At 41.3% G+C, this 18,240-nt stretch overlaps 1 protein-coding gene across 1 annotated transcript in view; it reads left to right on the top strand.

The window, feature by feature from the left end:
* Positions 1 to 17,634, top strand: part of LOC147009750 (uncharacterized) — an 86,246-nt gene extending 68,612 nt beyond the window's left edge. Inside the window, exons 10-12 of the mRNA XM_085861207.1 lie at positions 6,537 to 6,662; positions 10,402 to 10,506; positions 13,221 to 17,634. Of these exons, the coding sequence (XP_085717333.1) occupies positions 6,537 to 6,662; positions 10,402 to 10,506; positions 13,221 to 14,725 (1,736 nt within the window). The 3' untranslated portion in view covers positions 14,726 to 17,634. The remainder of the gene's footprint in view (positions 1 to 6,536; positions 6,663 to 10,401; positions 10,507 to 13,220) is intronic.
* The last annotated feature ends 606 nt before the right edge of the window (positions 17,635 to 18,240 follow it).

The following is an 18,240-nucleotide window of genomic DNA, read 5'->3' as shown; positions in this document are numbered from 1 at the left end:
TAATTATATGTACTGTTTGGCCTAGCACTTACAGTGGTGACCGGGATCCCAGAGCCCTGAGCTCAAGTTTCATTTACCACTAAATGAACCCCAGAGGGCTAACTCAGCCTGTCATTCTTTTAAGACTGGCAAGAAAAATGAACATCAGTACACTGGTAATAGGGACACCGCATCAGCAGCACAGTCATGCTCCAACCAGTGATGCAACCAACAGCCCAAAGGCAGTGCACACCACAAACATTTGATAATACATAGCTGCTTCCAAAACTTTCGATTTTACAAATTTTCGATTTTCTCCCACCTCTGCAAGTTCTTGAGTGTACCATATTCTCAGCACCTCCTTCTACATCATCCCCCTTTTTGCTCGTGCAGCTCATTTTTATGAGCCAAAGCGAGCAAAACCTTTTGGGTAACCACTTTGTTGTGGGGGCTGGGTATCAGCAGCAAGCACGACTGCTAGAGGGAGCAGTAGAGTCAGTTCCACCGACCGCACCCTTCTTTCCCATTCATAAGTTGGTCGTCATCAGAGAGCGTACACAGCCCCACGGTCTACCATTATGACAATACAATGCACAGAGAGCCTTCCCAGGTACGGTGGCTGCTATGATATGAAAAACGCGTTTTTAAAATACCAACCAATGCTGACGTCAGAAGACAACAAATTCAGATCTCAACGTAAACAAAGATGTGAATTCTGCCTGCCCGAACCGACCCATGGGTTCACACCACTACCTTCACCACAGATGCATGTGCTCACCTGCACCCACCATTTGCTCACCCGCTGACCCAGACGATCCTGATGGTGTAATTATCCCAATCGCCCCTTGGCGTCCTGGTGTTGCAGACTCCCCTTGCAGACCCCTGTCTCCCGCATTGCCCTGAGGGCCAATCATGCCATCATGACCACTCGGGCCCGGAGGTCCGATAGGACCTGAACCACCAACAGTTCCACTGCCTCCCGCTTCTCCAGGCGGTCCAGACAACCCAGTGGCTCCCTGGGCACCATCATGAAGCCCATAAGGAGCACATAAGGGCAGAGTCATTAGAATATAAAATAAATGGAAATTTATACACAAGCACCCATACAGGTGCTGCTTAAGGACTGGCCCCCACCAGACACACACACACCCCCCCCCCAAAAAAGGGACCCCGTTGGGTCTTCATTGATACTCCCCCCTCGGAGGGAAGGTGAGCTGGAGGTGAGAAGCTTCCTTGGACCTTCCTGCCTCGTGCAATCCTTGACAATCCGGCTCGATGGTACTCGAACCTGCAACTCGATACTGCTGCAAGCACCAGGTAGTTAGGTAGCGTTGATTGCCAATGGAACTCCCCCACAGGCGCTTGGCACGTATGCTCATCGAAAAGGCCGATGGTGGAAGGTAGCCAGGGAGGATGTCGTTGTTGTAGTTTTTTTCTTCATATGTGCTCAATATATTACTATCGATTTAACTATTCTTGACTAGCACACTTTGCGACATTAAATATCCTCTTATTTCCACAGTTCCCCTACATTGTGCCATCTGTACAGTATACACATATCAGGAATATGCTTTCACCCTCGGCTAGATTGCATACCGCAATTAGCACAGAATCACTTTCCAAGATGTTATTCTCAGTGTACACTACATACCCTGACAGTTATGTCCAGTATCGGACATCTTTCGATGACCACATTTTACTCTAGCAGTGAGTCAACCAACACTGCCTAATCAGATGTCATCCATTCATCCATTTGGACCACACTTCTGCAAAGCATTTGGTGCTGCCCAAAATAAAATAAAATAAAATATTTTCCTCTGTTCCCGGATGAGTTGTGTAAGTAATTATGTCCACAGCCACAGTTGCGATTTTAACTCATTCTTCATTCAAACATGTCATGGTAATTGTTTTTAAAATCTGCCAAATTCTCAATTATCTTTTACATGAGCCTAAAGTAAATCCCAACACACACTCCGCACCTCACTTGCACGATTCGCATTTCCTCTTTCAAACCGTCAGAGCACACTGTCTATTGTTTTTGGCTCTTGGCAACTCCTGACTCTCAGTATCCCTGGTTCCTGAGGTTGACTCAGCCTGTCATTCCTCCCAGGTCGGTGAGATTATTTATTCCAATGTGTGTATCGGTGGAGGGACACTGCATCATTTGCACGAACACGTCCTTGTGACAATTGATACTAATCTGTCGCCACGTACTGCACACAACTGACGACTCGAGTCCCGACCCATGCCCATCCTGACAGCAGCTGTGCCCCTGCACGTTCGAGCAGCAGTTTTGTAGCTTAATGTTCAGGGTGCCTGCAATAACTTGCCAACTCTTCGCAAAAAGCATCGTGGGATCTTTAATGTTCACGAACCGATGTTAGCAGATCTCGCAGTGCATGTGAAACACCAGGATGGCAGTTTTAGAGCTGCGTTGAGATTTGAACCGAGGCTGCACAGCTCAAAGGGCAGCCATACCTCCAGACTCTTCGGAGGTGCAGGGGCTGTAGGGGGTTGGCACATTGTGGAATTTACTCAGGGTCCAGCACACAATGGTCTTGTCCATTTGCACATGTGTACTTGCAAACTTACAAGGCCAGGATGAACTGCTTCGAAAATTTACACAGCACCCTCGGCACGGCCGATTTCAATGCGGCCCAGATGTTGACCACACTCGTCCTTCGTGCTCCATCTCCCACACCGTATAGCCCTCCCTCCTTCGAGGGCTCCACACACAGCTTACTTCGTACATTCAACCACAGATGCCAACCACGATTGATTGTAAAACCGAGCTCCTCACAATAATGATGCAACCAACCATGTTGATCATTTTCCGTGCCTCACTCGGTTAAAATATATATATATATATAAATATATATATATATATAAATATATATATATATATATATATATATATTTATTTCTTTTCCAAAGCCTCTCCCCGTATTCAGGCAAACTTCACGCAGCCCGACTCTCGCAAGCAAAAATCACGCACAGCCCGCACATCACAGCAAGGCACCAACACATTCAGCACGATAACCCGCTTTTATGGTCAATTTTAATCCAAATAATTTATCCTGACAGATAGAGGCTCATATAAGGACAACAAACATGCTCCTCTGTCCATTTTCGTACAAAAAAAACTTGATCGCGCCAGGCAGAGGATTAATGCTCCGTGACAAGGTCCACAATGGACGCGTGTTCAAAGACCACTAGTCATTTCCCCCAAAAAGCATTTCTGCAGCTTGCCTAATGTTTTTGTCCTGGTTCTTGGATGTCATTGTTTCATTCACCGACGAGTGAAGACACAGCACGCCTCTGGGCACAGCATGTGCACTTCGACACAGCTCGCCCCCACCTTTTATCCTATCCCTCCTTCCTTCGCACCTTGGTCCCGCGTCTCTCCCCATCTCCATATCCACAACAAACTGCGTACATGCGTTCGACCCATACATTACTCACGTATATAAATCAATTTAAACACATTTCAGAACTATTTGACTCTATATTAAATTACCTTTTATTTATTTCCAACCGTGATTAAATAATTCTCAATTTAATTCGTGTTGTATGGACTCCTGGACTTGGAGATCACAATCAAGGCTCTATTCGGCACATCTGTCACAAATTTTCACGTTGACTCGTTTTTGAGTCGTTAAAAAAATAAAAAAAAACTCTCAAAGAGGAACACAACCCCCACCTTTACCCTTCAGGCAAGGCGCACACATTCCTCCACTTCACAATGGGGCATCCTTCCCTCTGTGGGTTATCATTCCCTGCCACCTTACATTTCCACACATCGTTTTCACGAGCAGCCTGGCTTCGTCTTCTGTTCTTTCAGCACCTCGCTTTAAATTTCCAATTATTATCACATCAGAACTAATCTCAATTCCTGTTCTTTTAATGGATATTTTACCGATTTTGAGTTGGCTGCACTGTGACCTTCCCTTCCGCCTGCGTTTTTCGGCCACCTCCTCACCGGGAAGGCAAAAGTCGTGGCCAGCGACCTCGTACCTTCCAGGTTTGGAAACAACCTCGACGGATTAAGGGAACCCTCAGATGGGTTTCCTGGTATACTCTCTTGATTGCCCGCTCCGTACACTGCAGTTACACGGGTGGGGCAAGGTGTTTTCTCAACTTATTCTTTTAATCTTAACACTTACAACTTTTCTTTTTTGTTTTTCCAACATTATTTATTTGTCATGCTTCTTCCTTACACATCTTACAAGCTTCAAGTTTGGTTCGGGCTTATTCACATATGCATATCTTAACGAATCTTATTCTAGGAATGCATATGGGTACTTTTATATATTCATTCATACCATGATTCTAATTGATCACATGACCTAGGTCCATAATTTCCATTACAGCTTTATTTTCCCACTTTCCCTTGATCATTTCTAGAGTATTCTTGGACTGGTCAGTGTTTTGCCTGGGGTGGTCTCGGGTTGGGTTGGGTGTCTTTCACACCTTTCCACGAACCCTCACACTCCCTTGCACACCTTCCACGTCCTCAATCTCCCACAGAAATACCTTGTCTCTTGGAGATTTCTCAGATTACCCTCCCAGAGTTTGTACCTTGCAACCTCCCCTTTAGACACTGTTCTCCAGGGATTTCTTAGATGAGCCTGCAAGCATCAACTTCAACCCCCCCTGCGAACACTTAAAACCCCGGGGTACCCCTTTTTTTTTTGATGTGCACAAAGCTCCCTCTTTTCCCGTTCTTTTAAGATAAGTACAGATCACAAAGAGCAGCGAACCTGTATGTCCCGGTGCGAGAAAAAGAGGCAGTTCTTACCTTATCTTTAAGCCGGCCGGCTGCTGTCCTCTTTTTGTCTCACCAAGCAAGAAGTTCCCCTCTTTTGCTCTGTTTTTATCCTGCCGACTACGCCAAAATGTCGAGATCAGGGTTTGCAATCAAGCAATGACTACACCAATCGTCGTAGAGAAGAGCTTTAATACGCACCAAAAGTGTACACGAGAGTAGAAAGGTACAGAATACCTACAGTATACCAGCTCAGTCAAACTCTGGCCTGCAAGCAGTTTGGTTTACTTTATATATACTTTTCCTGCTCATCTGTTTTCATGATTTCCCCAACTTCCATCAGCTTTATATTTCCTTTCTAAGATATCGTATTTTTTGAAAGTAACAACACCCCAGCAAATATTCTCTCCTGGCCTGACAAAGCATTGATCTTTTCACAAGCAAGAGGATCTGTTATTGGTCAGGCAGATCTTTATCACACTATATATATATATATATATATATATATATATATATATATATATATATATATATATATATATATATATATATATATATATATATATATATATATATATATTATCGTCTCAGTCTACTGCAAGATGTTCCCTTTTGAACTATACCAAAACAGTGCTGATTTATGATTGGGCTTCTCCGAGCTGAAGCCTCAAAGAATGTTGTTACAAGGACCAACAAGAAAGCCAGATGTTCAGCTGCACGACAAAGGGAGAGGGAGAGGGAGAGGGAGAGGGAGAGGGAGAGGGAGAGGGAGAGGGAGAGACAGGGAGAGACAGGGAGAGACAGGGAGAGGGAGAGGGAGAGGGAGAGGGAGAGACAGGGAGAGACAGGGAGAGGGAGAGGGAGAGACAGAGACACAGACAGAGAGACACAGACAGATATATATATATATATATATATATATATATATATATATATATATATATATATATATATATATATATATATATATATATATATATATATATATATATATATATATATATATATCCGACTTGCTTTGATTACCAACAGTCAAAAACGGTAGCTTACTGAGAGCATCTTAAATGCTTTGGCTTCCTCAATTAAATGCTACATTCAATTTTTTAAGAAAAGGTAATCCTATTAAAATGGTTGCTCTCATCTTGGGAGCTGTTCAACAGCTCCATATATATATATATATATATATATATATATATATATATATATATATATATATATATATATATATATATATATATATATATATATATATATATATATATATATATATGTGCTTTCATCAGTACTTTCGTTTATGGCATCATAGACTTAGGGTGTGGCTATTCCACTGACGTAGTGCCCCTGTAAGTTGGTGCAGAAATTTGTAATCTGCTCAGGGTGCCGGCAATAGGTCACCGACTCTTCATGAAGGAAACAGTGGGATCTTTATCGTCCGTCCACGAATGCCAGCAGATAGGACACCCTCTCATCGTTATTGTTTTTTTTTAACAAAACTCTTTGACTTCTGATTGCATTCGATGTGGTGACATTTCTGCCATTTCAAAAGTTTTGGACCCTGATTACACGGAACCGTCTGTGACACTATAGCTGAGGACATACGTATCACTTGCTTGTTTCTCTTTGGGTCCTCAATTTATTTATTTCCTGTGTTTTTTGGGGAGGAGTTTTTTTTATTTTATTTAATTTTTGGGTTTTCCATGAAAGGATACTTTTTGTGCAAATTGTCATGAGTCTATTGGCAGGGATGAGTTTAAAAACCCATGGCAAGACACGGTAATGTTTTCATTTGCAGGCGAGTCAAATTCTGCAGCCGAAGACTTTATTTCGTCTGCGCAAGACTCATCAAACTCCTTTGAAAAGATGGCTCATTCAACTATCAAGCAGGAGGAGAAAGACAGAAATTCTCCGTCAGTAACCGGTGAGTAACATTTATTTGCAAACACAGTGGAAGACTCAGTACGGGTAATGCACCACGGCAGGAGATCACACATGCACCATTTTATCTCGGTGCATGGTAAACTGCATGAGCTCGACATCAGGAAAGACTCTTAACTATCTTCGTACTTCATTTTTATTTTCTTTGCACTTTTTAGTCGTTCTCCTTTTAAAATGAGTCGTCACACATTGATATGGCTACAAAACTGAACCTGTGCACCTAATGCCTGCGATCTACTTCGATATTTTAACACAACTCCGAAGAAATACCGTTATTTATTTATTTCAAGAAATCTCAATCACCAACAACTTGTTTCATTATATATATATTTATATATATATATATATATATATATATATATATATATATATATATATATATATATATATATATATATATATATATATATATATATATATATATATATATATATATATATATATATATATATATATATATATATATACAGTGGGGAGAACAAGTATTTGATACACTGCCGATTTTGCAGGTTTTCCCACTTACAAAGCACGTAGAGGTCTGTAATTTTTATCATAGGTACACTTCAACTGTGAAAGACGGAATCTAAAACAAAAATCCTGAAAATCACATTGTATGATTTTTAAATAATTAATTTGCATTTTATTGCACGAAATAAGTATTTGATCACCGACCAACCAGAAGAATTCCGGCTCTCACAGACCTGTTAGTTTTGTATTTAAGAAGCCCTCCCATTCTCCACTCATTACCTGCATTAACTGCACCTGTTTGAACTCGTTATCTGCATAAAAGACAGCTGTCCACACTCAATCAATCAGACTCCAACCTCTCCACAATGGGCAAGACCAGAGAGCTGTCTAAGGACATCAGGGACAAAATTGTAGACTTGCACAAGGCTGGGATAGGCTACAGGACAATAGGCAAGCAGCTTGGTGAGAAGGCAACAACAGTTGGCACAATTATTAGAAAATGGAAGAAGTTCAAGATAACAGTCAATCTCCCTTGTTCTGGGGCTCCATGCAAGATCTCACCCCGTGGAGCCTCAATGATCATGAGAAAGGTGAGGGATCAGCACAGAACTACACGGCAGGACCTGGTCAATGACCTGAAGAGAGCTGGGACCACAGTATCAAAGAAAACCATAAGTAACACACTACGCTGTCATGGATTAAAATCCTGCAGCGCACGCAAGGTCCCTCTGCTCAAGCCAGCGCATGTCCAGGCCCGTATGAAGTTTGCCAATGACCATCTGGATGATCCAGAGGAGGAATGGGAGAAGGTCATGTGGTCTGACGAGACCAAAATAGAGCTTTTTGGTTTCAACTCCACTCGCCGTGTTTGGAGGAAGAAGAAGGACGAGTACAACCCCAATAACACCATCCCAACCGTGAAGCATGGAGTTGAAAACATCATTCTTTGGGGATGCTTTTCTGCAAAGGGGACAGGATGACTGCACCTTATTGAGGGGAGGATGGATGGGGCCATGTATCGCGAGATCTTGGCCAACAACCTCCTTCCCTCAACAAGAGCATTGAAGATGGGGCGTGGCTGGGTCTTCCAGCATGACAACGACCCGAAACACACAGCCAGGGCAACTAAGGAGTGGCTCCCGAAGAAGCATCTCAAGGTCCTGGAGTGGCCTAGCCAGTCTCCAGACCTGAACCCGATAGAAAATCTTTGGAGGGAGCTGAAAGTCTGTGTTGCCCAGTGACAGCCCCGAAACCTGAAGGATCTGGAGAAGATCTGCATGGAGGAGTGGGCCAAAATCCCTGCTGCAGTCTGTGCAAACCTGGTTAAGAACTATAGGAAACGTCTGATCTCTGTAATTGGAAACAAATGTTTCTGTACCAAATATTAAGTTCTGTTTTTCTGATGTATCAAATACTTATTTCGTGCAATAAAATGCAAATTAATTATTTTAAAATCATACAATGTGATTTTCAGGATTTTTGTTTTTATTCCGTCTTTCACAGTTGAAGTGTACCTATGATAAAAAATTACAGACCTCTACGTGCTTTGTAAGTGGGAAAATCTGCAAAATCGGCAGTGTATCAAATACTTGTTCTCCCCACTGTACATATATATATATATATATATATATATATATATATATATATATATATATATATATATATATATATATTCTTCTTTTTTCCTGTCTGAGGCTTCATGTTACAATATTAAGACATATATTTGCAAAACAGTTGCCTCACAACGTCAGCCAGGATGGTGCACAGATTTTGTGCATTTGCCTCTGAGCTGTCTGTTCCGAGTATGATAATCAACTGACTATATACTGTCGGATTGGTCGTTTATAGGCAGGACATTGCATCGCAAAGTGTGTTGACGCTCGGATTGGCATTATACTGGGTAACCCGTCTAGTTGATATATACGTTGAAGATTGCAAATTGTGTTTGACTAACAGTAGGCGAGTCGTCGCCAGAATCATCGACAAATTCCAAATTCCTGCCCAAATCGATTCCGGTCGAGCGTCAGGCCTGTCTGTCCAGCAGTTTCATGAAATAATTGTGCCAAAACTTTCCCGTAGTGACCCCCAAAGAAGGTGAGCATAATTGGGGCTGTTTAAGTCGTACTTGTTGTACTATATGTCATTGTAAGTATTTCGTGGAATAGACTGCCAGTTTTTGCAAACGTTAAAGCATTTAATTACTTGTGTTTTGTTTTTGTTTTTTGGATAATATGGGCACATGGCGATCTGGAAACTACTGACTTATTGGAATTGTATCGCATTGATTCACAACACAGTAAATTTGAAATTTATCTTCAAGTTTTAGAATTTACTGGCATAGTACCTGCCCTATGGGCAATCTTGTTCCAAGCATGCAACACGTTCTTCTGACACATACCTTTATTTGGGTAGTATATAGACAACTGACAGCTGTGTATAGGCAAAAAGATAACCCAGGTTATGTGCAGAAGCAAAACACCTACTACTGATGATTCAAAAGACCTCACTGTACTGGAAAATGTGGGGACAGGAATACTGTACTGTAAAGGGTGGGGACTTGTAATACCCTCTCCCACCTGGAGACAGCGCTACATGATACCATATTTACAGAGAGAATTTCCATCCCCCCCCCCACCTTCCCCCTCCAAGACCACCTGCAAAGATAAAAACACTCCAACACATTAATTTGGGTCATTCTGATCCTTTGTAGCAAGTCTGGATGGAATCGGCCCAGAACTTTCGGAGGAGTAGTGAGACAAACACCAACTGGCCCGTGAATTATAATAGTAAGGGTACTTAAAATATAAAAGAAAAGTTAAACTTTGCCTTGACGATGACCTTTGAGTTTAACTGCAAAATCTTAAGCATGCAAAATTTTCTTTGACCTCTGCTGTCATACCTGTCCAGTCGATACACAAAAGGGTATGATTGAACGTTAGGTGAAAAAAGTAAAACTTGTCATCATGTGATGGGAAAATAAATAATTTATTAGAAGAGCTGATGTCATCCTTTGTGGAGGACTCAAATATGTGGAGAGAGAGAGAGTGCAAAGTTAGGAAGGGTGGCACTTTACGTATGCAAAGAATATTTTTTACTTACCTGCTTGAAGGCCTTATTTTTGAGGCCTTGTGTTCTTCGGTTGATCTGGTCTGCTTGTTTGTTCTGTAGTTTTAATATTGCTTTACAACTTGAAACAAATCGTAACGTGTTTAATTTCAAACTGTCAGGCTATGAAATAAGTCCACCTGTTCCAGGTGAGTTAAATACCAAGTATGATGGCTGCGTTTCTTCCGCTCGAGAAGCACTGAGTTATGTTTTCGAGGAGCCAGATCCTCCTGTCATCAAACAAGAGATGGAAGGTGATTTTTCTTCTTTCATTTTAGCGAGAAGTGCACGTGTGTGAAAGTTTCTGTATAGTGGAGACGAGGACCCATTAAATCATTCAGAGTTTGTTACCACGCCAGTGAAAAGCGTTTTTTTTTTTTGTTTTTTTTTTTCTTTTCTTTTCTTCTTCTTCAATGTGGTCCTATCAATGTGAACCAAAGAACCAATAATCTAAATGTTACCCAAAACAGCTGACCCCCCGAAGGGTCAGGGGAGGTCATATTTCAAATTGTTATAAACCTTGTCATCTTTGGTATCAAAATAAACAGGATGAGAAGGCAAACACTTGAGTCCAATTTTTGACGAGTTTACTCAAATTTGACCAAATTTGAGGGTCGAAAGGTAATGAGGTCAATTATTCAACATCAAGAAACCTTGGTGTGTTGGTGATCAAAATGACTGTTTTTATGAGACATTATTTTCGACACAACGAGATGGTGTATTACCTTGCACAGCAAAATAAAGAGAAAAGGGAAGTACACAATTGGAAAAATCACAAGATTTCATTTATACATGATTAGAAAGACTAGAAGTATAACATATTAGGAGATTGGGCTTAGCAGGTTCAGGCGAGTCATGAATCTGGAGGATGTTATGGATGCAAAGTTTGGAACACATCAGACCTTCCTCTTTTCATTTGCATGGAACTTTGCATAGCCTTTAACGGGCAAACTTGATCTTCAGCTGAAACGCTTCAAAGAATGTGCCTTTGGAAGTCCAAATTGGGATAAGACGTCCGTTTTCTTCACGCCATCCAGATGAACAGAGGTCTTTATCCTGAAGAAATGTCAGATGGCTTGTTGATGCCTGGTCGAGTGCCCGTTGAACATGAAGATGCCGCACGTCTTGTGTTTGTGGAATCAATTCCAATCTTTATTCTCCGAGCTGAACATGTTCATGTGCAGGACGCTAACTTTTGCAGTATCCATTGTTGGATTATAGAGGTGGTGCAGGAAGTATTCAATTGTCCATAGTTCATCTTCCTCTAAAGACTGGACGGGGCCTTGATATACTGATGCAAATACCTCTGTCACCTCAAGATATTTATCCCACACACGCATCGCGAAAAGTGGGGTTAAGCAATTGGTACACTTCTGTCTGTCTATCTGTCTGTCCGTCCTGTCTACAAACGTCAGTTTATGATCGAGGAACAACTTGATGTCAAATGAATGTTGTATTTTGACGAAACTTGGTGGAGAGGTTTGGTGTGTGACGAGGATGAATTTATTCGATTTTGGTGAAGATCCGGATCCGGATCCGGATCCGGATGCATGTCAAAACGTGCTGATATGTGGAATCATTGCTTGAGAGGAGACAAGTTTCTCCCCCAGTATCTCTGACAGATTACATACAGGGTTCAGTCCATTATCTGAAAATGGAGAAATACACATTTGGGCAAATAGGCTTTGCACAAAATTGCCTTGCATGGAAGTGTTATTTCTTCATGCTTTCTGTTGGTATGATTAATTATATCCCATTTATTTTGCTCTGTAATTACTAATATAATAAAACCTTGAGTTATGTGTCAAAATCATTTGTCTCATCAAAGCATTCATTTTGATGCCCAACATGCCTCAGTTTTTGATGTTCAATAATTGATCCAATTACAATTTCTGACCTTAAAATTTGGTCAAATTTAAGTAAAACTAGTTATGGTTACTGTACGTAAACACTAGTTATGGTTACGTAAATTTAAGTCAACACTGGATGAAAGTGTTTGCCTTCTCACAGTATTTATTTTGATACCAAACATGGATTCAGACAGAATAATTGTAACCTGGTGTTGGCTTAGCGGTTAGGGTGGTGGCTTGGGATCCTAGGGTCCTGAGTTCAAGCCCAGTTTGCCACTGAATTAACACCAGCGGGTTGAGTCAGCCTGTCATCCTTCTGACGTCGGCAAAATGAGTACCAGTGCAGCAGCCAAAAGGCTGCACATGAAGGGAGGGGGTATCGACGGATTGATTTAATCTGGTATTTGTGTGGTGCAGGCATGATGGGCCAAATGGCCTCCTCCTGCACATAAAAATTCCTTGTTAAAAAACAAACAACATAACTGGGTTTCTAGAAATCTTTCATTTGACCCCAGTTGTTCCACTGTTTGGTTGACCCACTAGTTGGCCTCCCCTGATCCTTGGGGTGTGAGGAGGGGGGGGCAGCTGTGTGGGTCACCTTTGGATTCGTGTTCCTTGGGTTTCAAATTAATAGGAGCACGTTGATAAATTTCTCATTCACAAGCGTGGTTACGAACTCTGATGTTCTTATCCCCACTAGTAGGGATGGGTGTTGGCCTAACAAGTTCCATAGCGAGTTTGGCACTTCTCATGGGGACACCTGCATGGACAGAATAGAGAAAGAGAGAGAGAGGAAAAAAAAAAGGTTCTTCCTTCCAAGTAAGCCTGGCCAAGCAAACCTTTCTATTCTTTCTTCCCACAGATAATGATTCAATTTCCCTTAAAGTATGATTGTTTTGGTGCACACCACTGACATATTTACATGAAATCTTGCTCCTGCATTTTGAAAATTATATACCAAAAGTAAATGAAGTAAATTAACAAAGTTGAAAATTGCTCCAATGCTTCAAATAAACATCTTGCCATTACAAATTACTTGGCTCCACAATCGCTGCTGAATAATTATAAAATTCATCTCACTTATATTTGCTCACATGCTCCCTTTTTTGTGCACACAGAACACAGAGAGCAGTTGGACCGTTCACAAAGTAGCAACAGCATCTCAATCGCAGCGAGGGTTGCTGATGAAATCCGAAACTGTCACCTTTGCCCACCTTCAGAAATTCAATCGAAGGAAGTTGGAATGATGCTGTATGGCGATGGTGATATGGCCAGCAAATACGAATGCACTATATGCGGTATGATTTGTAAGAACAAATCTCGCTTGCTAACACACGTCAAGTGTCATCCGGGTGACACTCCCTTTGAGTGCAATGAATGCGGGAAGATTTTTGTCTGCGAATCTCATCTAGTGACACACATGCGGAGTCACGCTTGCCAAAAGCCCTTTGAGTGTGACGAGTGTGGGAAGGGGTTTTTGCATAAAACCAGCCTCAAGTTGCACCGTGAATATCACACGGGTGACCTTAGTTCAAGGCCCCACAGGTGCACAGAATGCGGTAAGGCATTTCCCAATAAAACAAGTTTGGATGTACACTTGAGGTATCACACCGGTGAAAGACCTTATAAGTGTAAACAGTGTGGTCGGGCCTTTCACGAGAAATCGAGTCTGTCAAAGCATTCACGTGGGCATACTGGTGAAAAGCCCTTTGAATGCCATGAGTGTGGGAAGGGTTTTGCACGTAAATCCAGTTTAAAGTTGCACCTCGAATATCATGCAGGTGACCTGCGATCTAGACCACACAAGTGCACAGAATGCGACAAATCGTTTCCAAATGAAGCGACCTTGGATGTGCACCTAAGGTACCATTCAGGTGAAAGGCCTTATGATTGTGAAAAATGTGGCAAGGCCTTTCATGAAAAATCGAGCCTGTTTAAACACATTCGGTGTCATACTGGTGAAAGGCCCTTTAAATGCCCACAGTGTGGTAAAACGTTTGCACGCAACTCGCATTTAACATCTCATCGTGAAACTCACATGGAACGAAAAAGGTCTTTCGAATGTGAAATATGTGGGAAGGGTTTCATGACCAAGTCAACTCTTAGAAATCACCTTGGAAGCCATGTTGTTGGAGAACATGCTAGACCGCATAAATGCGAGGAATGTGGTAAGGCCTTTCGTGAGAGATCCATTTTGACAGTACACCAGAGGTTGCATACAGGTGAACGGCCTTACAAGTGTGAAGAATGCGGAATGGCTTTTCATAGAAAAAATGGTCTTGTGTGCCATCAGAGGTCACACCGTGGTGAACGACCTTTTCCGTGTATCGAGTGTGGTAAGGCTTTTGTCCAGAAATTTGGCTTGGTGGAACACATCAGGTCTCATACCGGCGAAAGGCCTTACGCATGTGCCGAATGTGGCAAATATTTTGCTCGCAAGTCCGTCTTGAATATTCATCAAGCGTGCCACTCCAATGTCAAACCTTTTGAATGTAAAGACTGTGGAAAGGGGTTCAGTCGTAAAAATGCTCTTGTAAAGCATAAACACATGCACAGCAGGATTGTACGTGCAATGGAGCGTCGTAAGGGGGGTGAACAAAATGCTTGCAAAGAAGTTTTGTAAAACTCAAGTCATGAAAAACTGTTTGTCATCATGGTAGGATTTTTTTTTTCAGCTCAAAGGAGAGGTTGCGGTAAACCTGAAAAAATAATTGCTGTAAATTGAGAAGAAATAAAGTATGCTGACCAAAAGTTTTGCGATACTGCATTTATCAAGGATCTGTTTCCTGATGATGACTATTACCTCTGGTAGCTCTTCTGTTTCCTGATGATTACTATTACCTCTGGTAGCTCTTATACTGTGTAATGTTTTCGTTTTATTTCATCTAACTTGATCCCAAGTAACAACTTAGAGTTGGGGTGGGGGGGGGGGGGAAACCGAAAAGTGTGTCGAGGGGATTATCACCGTTTACTCGATCTAAAGGAATACACCTACTGTAGTGTTCCTGTACTGCTTACTACTGATCGGTCTCATTCTGGTTCCAGTAGTCGGCCTCATTTCCCAGATAACTGATTGCAGTCTGTAATGGATGTGAGAGGACGTCTCTATGCACAGTGGTTGATGTCAAGGAATGGTTCATGGCCCACGGAAACGTTCACAACTTGTCGTGATAACCCGGCGCTCTGTCAAGAGTTTCTCTAAAGCACCGCCTTCCACACGGCATGGTTCTTTCGGAAACTGCAGCTTTCCAGCTGTTACCATAACAGGACTGTACGTGATTCATTCACACTTGGAGAATACATTCATTGTATGACTGCAGAACATGGTTATGATTTTTATTATTACCTTGAACATATCACACTCCAATCATGATGATCAGGTTCATTTTCAAGTGTTGGCCATAATTGTATATGTATAATGAATGTGTATTTGTAACTGTTTTGTTTTGAACATGACACAAAAATGGAGCTCAGATTTATTTTTTGGGGTCTGTAACTTATGCGAATTGATAAATTAGATATTAATGTACACTTTCGTTTTGAAATTTAAATCATTTTCTCCCCTTTACGATTCATGCCATACAGATTAACTGCTTAAAAAAGTGCCAAAATGGCTTTATTTTGAAGAAAGTTATGTACTTCTTGAAGAAACTTGTATCCTTTTTGATAATATGACTTTATCTTCCCTTTTTTAACACATTGACCACCAGTGTTTTATTTGCTGGATATCTGAAGCGACTGGAATAGAGAACAATGATGTCATTAAAACAAACAAACAAATTCTTCGCACTTCCCTTCGAAAATCAGTGCTCGAAGGGCTCTGTTTATTCGTCGGCACAATTGCAAGTGGCCACTCCTACAGAAAGATGGCACTCCATCTTGGCATCGGATTCAAGTCACAGAATGACACTATTGGCCTTACCAACCACATATTGATGGAACAAGGAGATTGAGATGATCAGGGCATGGGGAATGCTACAAATCCACATATCGGAATATGTGCAGAGTACCAGCAAATGATTGTCTGCCCTTTTTGAAAGGTTCGGTGGCATTTGTAACTTCCACATGTGAACACAAGGCCAAGTACCATGTACTTTCACTGATAAACCATCTCTTTGAATGGACATTCGTCGTTTGTTTTGCTGCAAATCTTCATTACTATCATAAAATCCCAGTGTCCTTGCTGCTTCAGACCTGCCTATCTCTACATGAACTGTGGTCTACAATTGTTTGTCAATCCGTTTATATTGTGCACCAAAACGATTGTACAGTCAATACTTTTCATTTGTCTGTTTTAAGCCATATCCATCCTTTGCATGAACTCAGCTCATGTTATTGTCACTAGCATCTGTTTCATCATGTCCTCATCTCAGGGGGTTGCTAACTACAAACTATGGACTCTGTGAGGTGTTGGGCATATTCGCGCTTCTTTCATTGGCAGGAATGGGTGTTTTTACTCTCGTCGTGTGGATGCGTATTCTGTTCAACATCGACTACCTCCCAGTCCTAACTTTGAATGTCATGAGTCTGATAGCCACTTACTATCGTAGCGTCATCCTTGCCACACATCCCCAGCTCTGGTGGTGGTCGTATGGTAGCTTCGCTGCCGGAGTAGCTATCATTTCTTGAAGCGTGACTGTGTCGCTGATGCAGTGCCCCTCTACCAGTACACACACTGGAACTGGTACTCATTTTGCCTACCTCGGAAGGATGACAGGCTGACTCAACCCCCTGGTGTATTAATTCAGCAGCCGTCGGGGCTTGAACTCAGGACCCTAGGAGCCCAAGCCGCCACCCTAACCACTGAGCCAACACCAGGCATCCCCAGCTCTGAGCCAGTGGTACAAACGTTTTCTAAAATTACATCAAAGCAAAATGATTTCTACTCATCAAGCAATCCAACAAGGTCCTAAAACTACCCAGCACAAAAATTCTTGCAAAATTGGCATATATTTGCAGCAATCTTCGTATTCTTCATATTCGCATTGAAGTTATTGTCATGGCTACTTTCAACAGCTCGTGCTGTGATTTTCCACATCAGATGGCATAGTCTGAAAAATAACAGTTGTCCTCCCATCTTCGGGTGAAGGTTGTTCTTGAGGTTTAATTTTTTTTTCTCTCTTAAGTATGTGTTTTCATACTTCTCACTGATACTCAAAACTTTGAAACCCTTGTGTTTTTCATCAAAGAAACTTGACACAAAATGAAAACAAGAATTTTAAAAGGAGGTAGGCAGGTCTGCTTTTAGTTCGAGGTTTTCTGTAAAATGTTCAGGTTAGTTTAGTGTTGAAGTACATTCTTATCGGTGTGGATTTGAGCATGGTTAGAAATGAAAAAGAAACCATTGTCATATCTTGGCAACACATGCATGTCATCTCTATCATATTACTTGCAGAGACGTGAAAAAAAGTTTTGTAATCTGATATGGTACTATAATGTTCGAGTAACAATGAGGACCTTTACCACCATATTTAAACCATGTTAAATGACTGTCATGGTCCTTTATATGTGCAATAAAATCCAATTTTACAACTCCAGTTTCAATGTCTGAGATACACTTCGATATACGCTGACATCAAGTATGAGATGTCGCACACATTGGATCCAAAGGATTGTATAATGTACTGCATCCAAATTGGTTATTTTATTCTATGAAATATTGCATCCATTTTGGTAATATTCTCCTTTGAAACACCATCCGTTTTGGTTATCTTCACCTTTCAAATACCGAATCCATATTGATTATTTTCTCCTTTGAATTATTACATCCATTTTGGTTGTTTTTACCTTTCAAATACCGCATCCATATTGGTTATTTTCACTTTTGAAATACTGAATCGTATTGGTTATTTTATCCTTTGAAATGCTATATCTGTTTTGGTTATCTTATCCTTATGAAATAATACATCCTTTTCTGTTAATTTATCTGAACATTGCTTCTATTTCAGTTATTAGGGTACCCTGTGAGTACAGGGTACCCTATTGTTTTTCTTCTGTTTATTATTATTATTAGGGTACCCTGTGAGTACAGGGTACCCTATTGTTTTTCTTCTGTTTATTATTATTACGCATTATTATTATTTTTCCGCCGGCATTTTGCACCCTTTTTCGCTTTAAATATCATTTTCTCTGGGACAC

This window comes from Eptatretus burgeri, chromosome 17, assembly GCF_056783735.1.
Source record: "Eptatretus burgeri isolate ZD-2024b chromosome 17, Ebu_testis_v1, whole genome shotgun sequence".
Classification (NCBI taxonomy): domain Eukaryota; kingdom Metazoa; phylum Chordata; class Myxini; order Myxiniformes; family Myxinidae; genus Eptatretus; species Eptatretus burgeri.
This window is presented reverse-complemented; position numbering and strand designations above follow the sequence as displayed.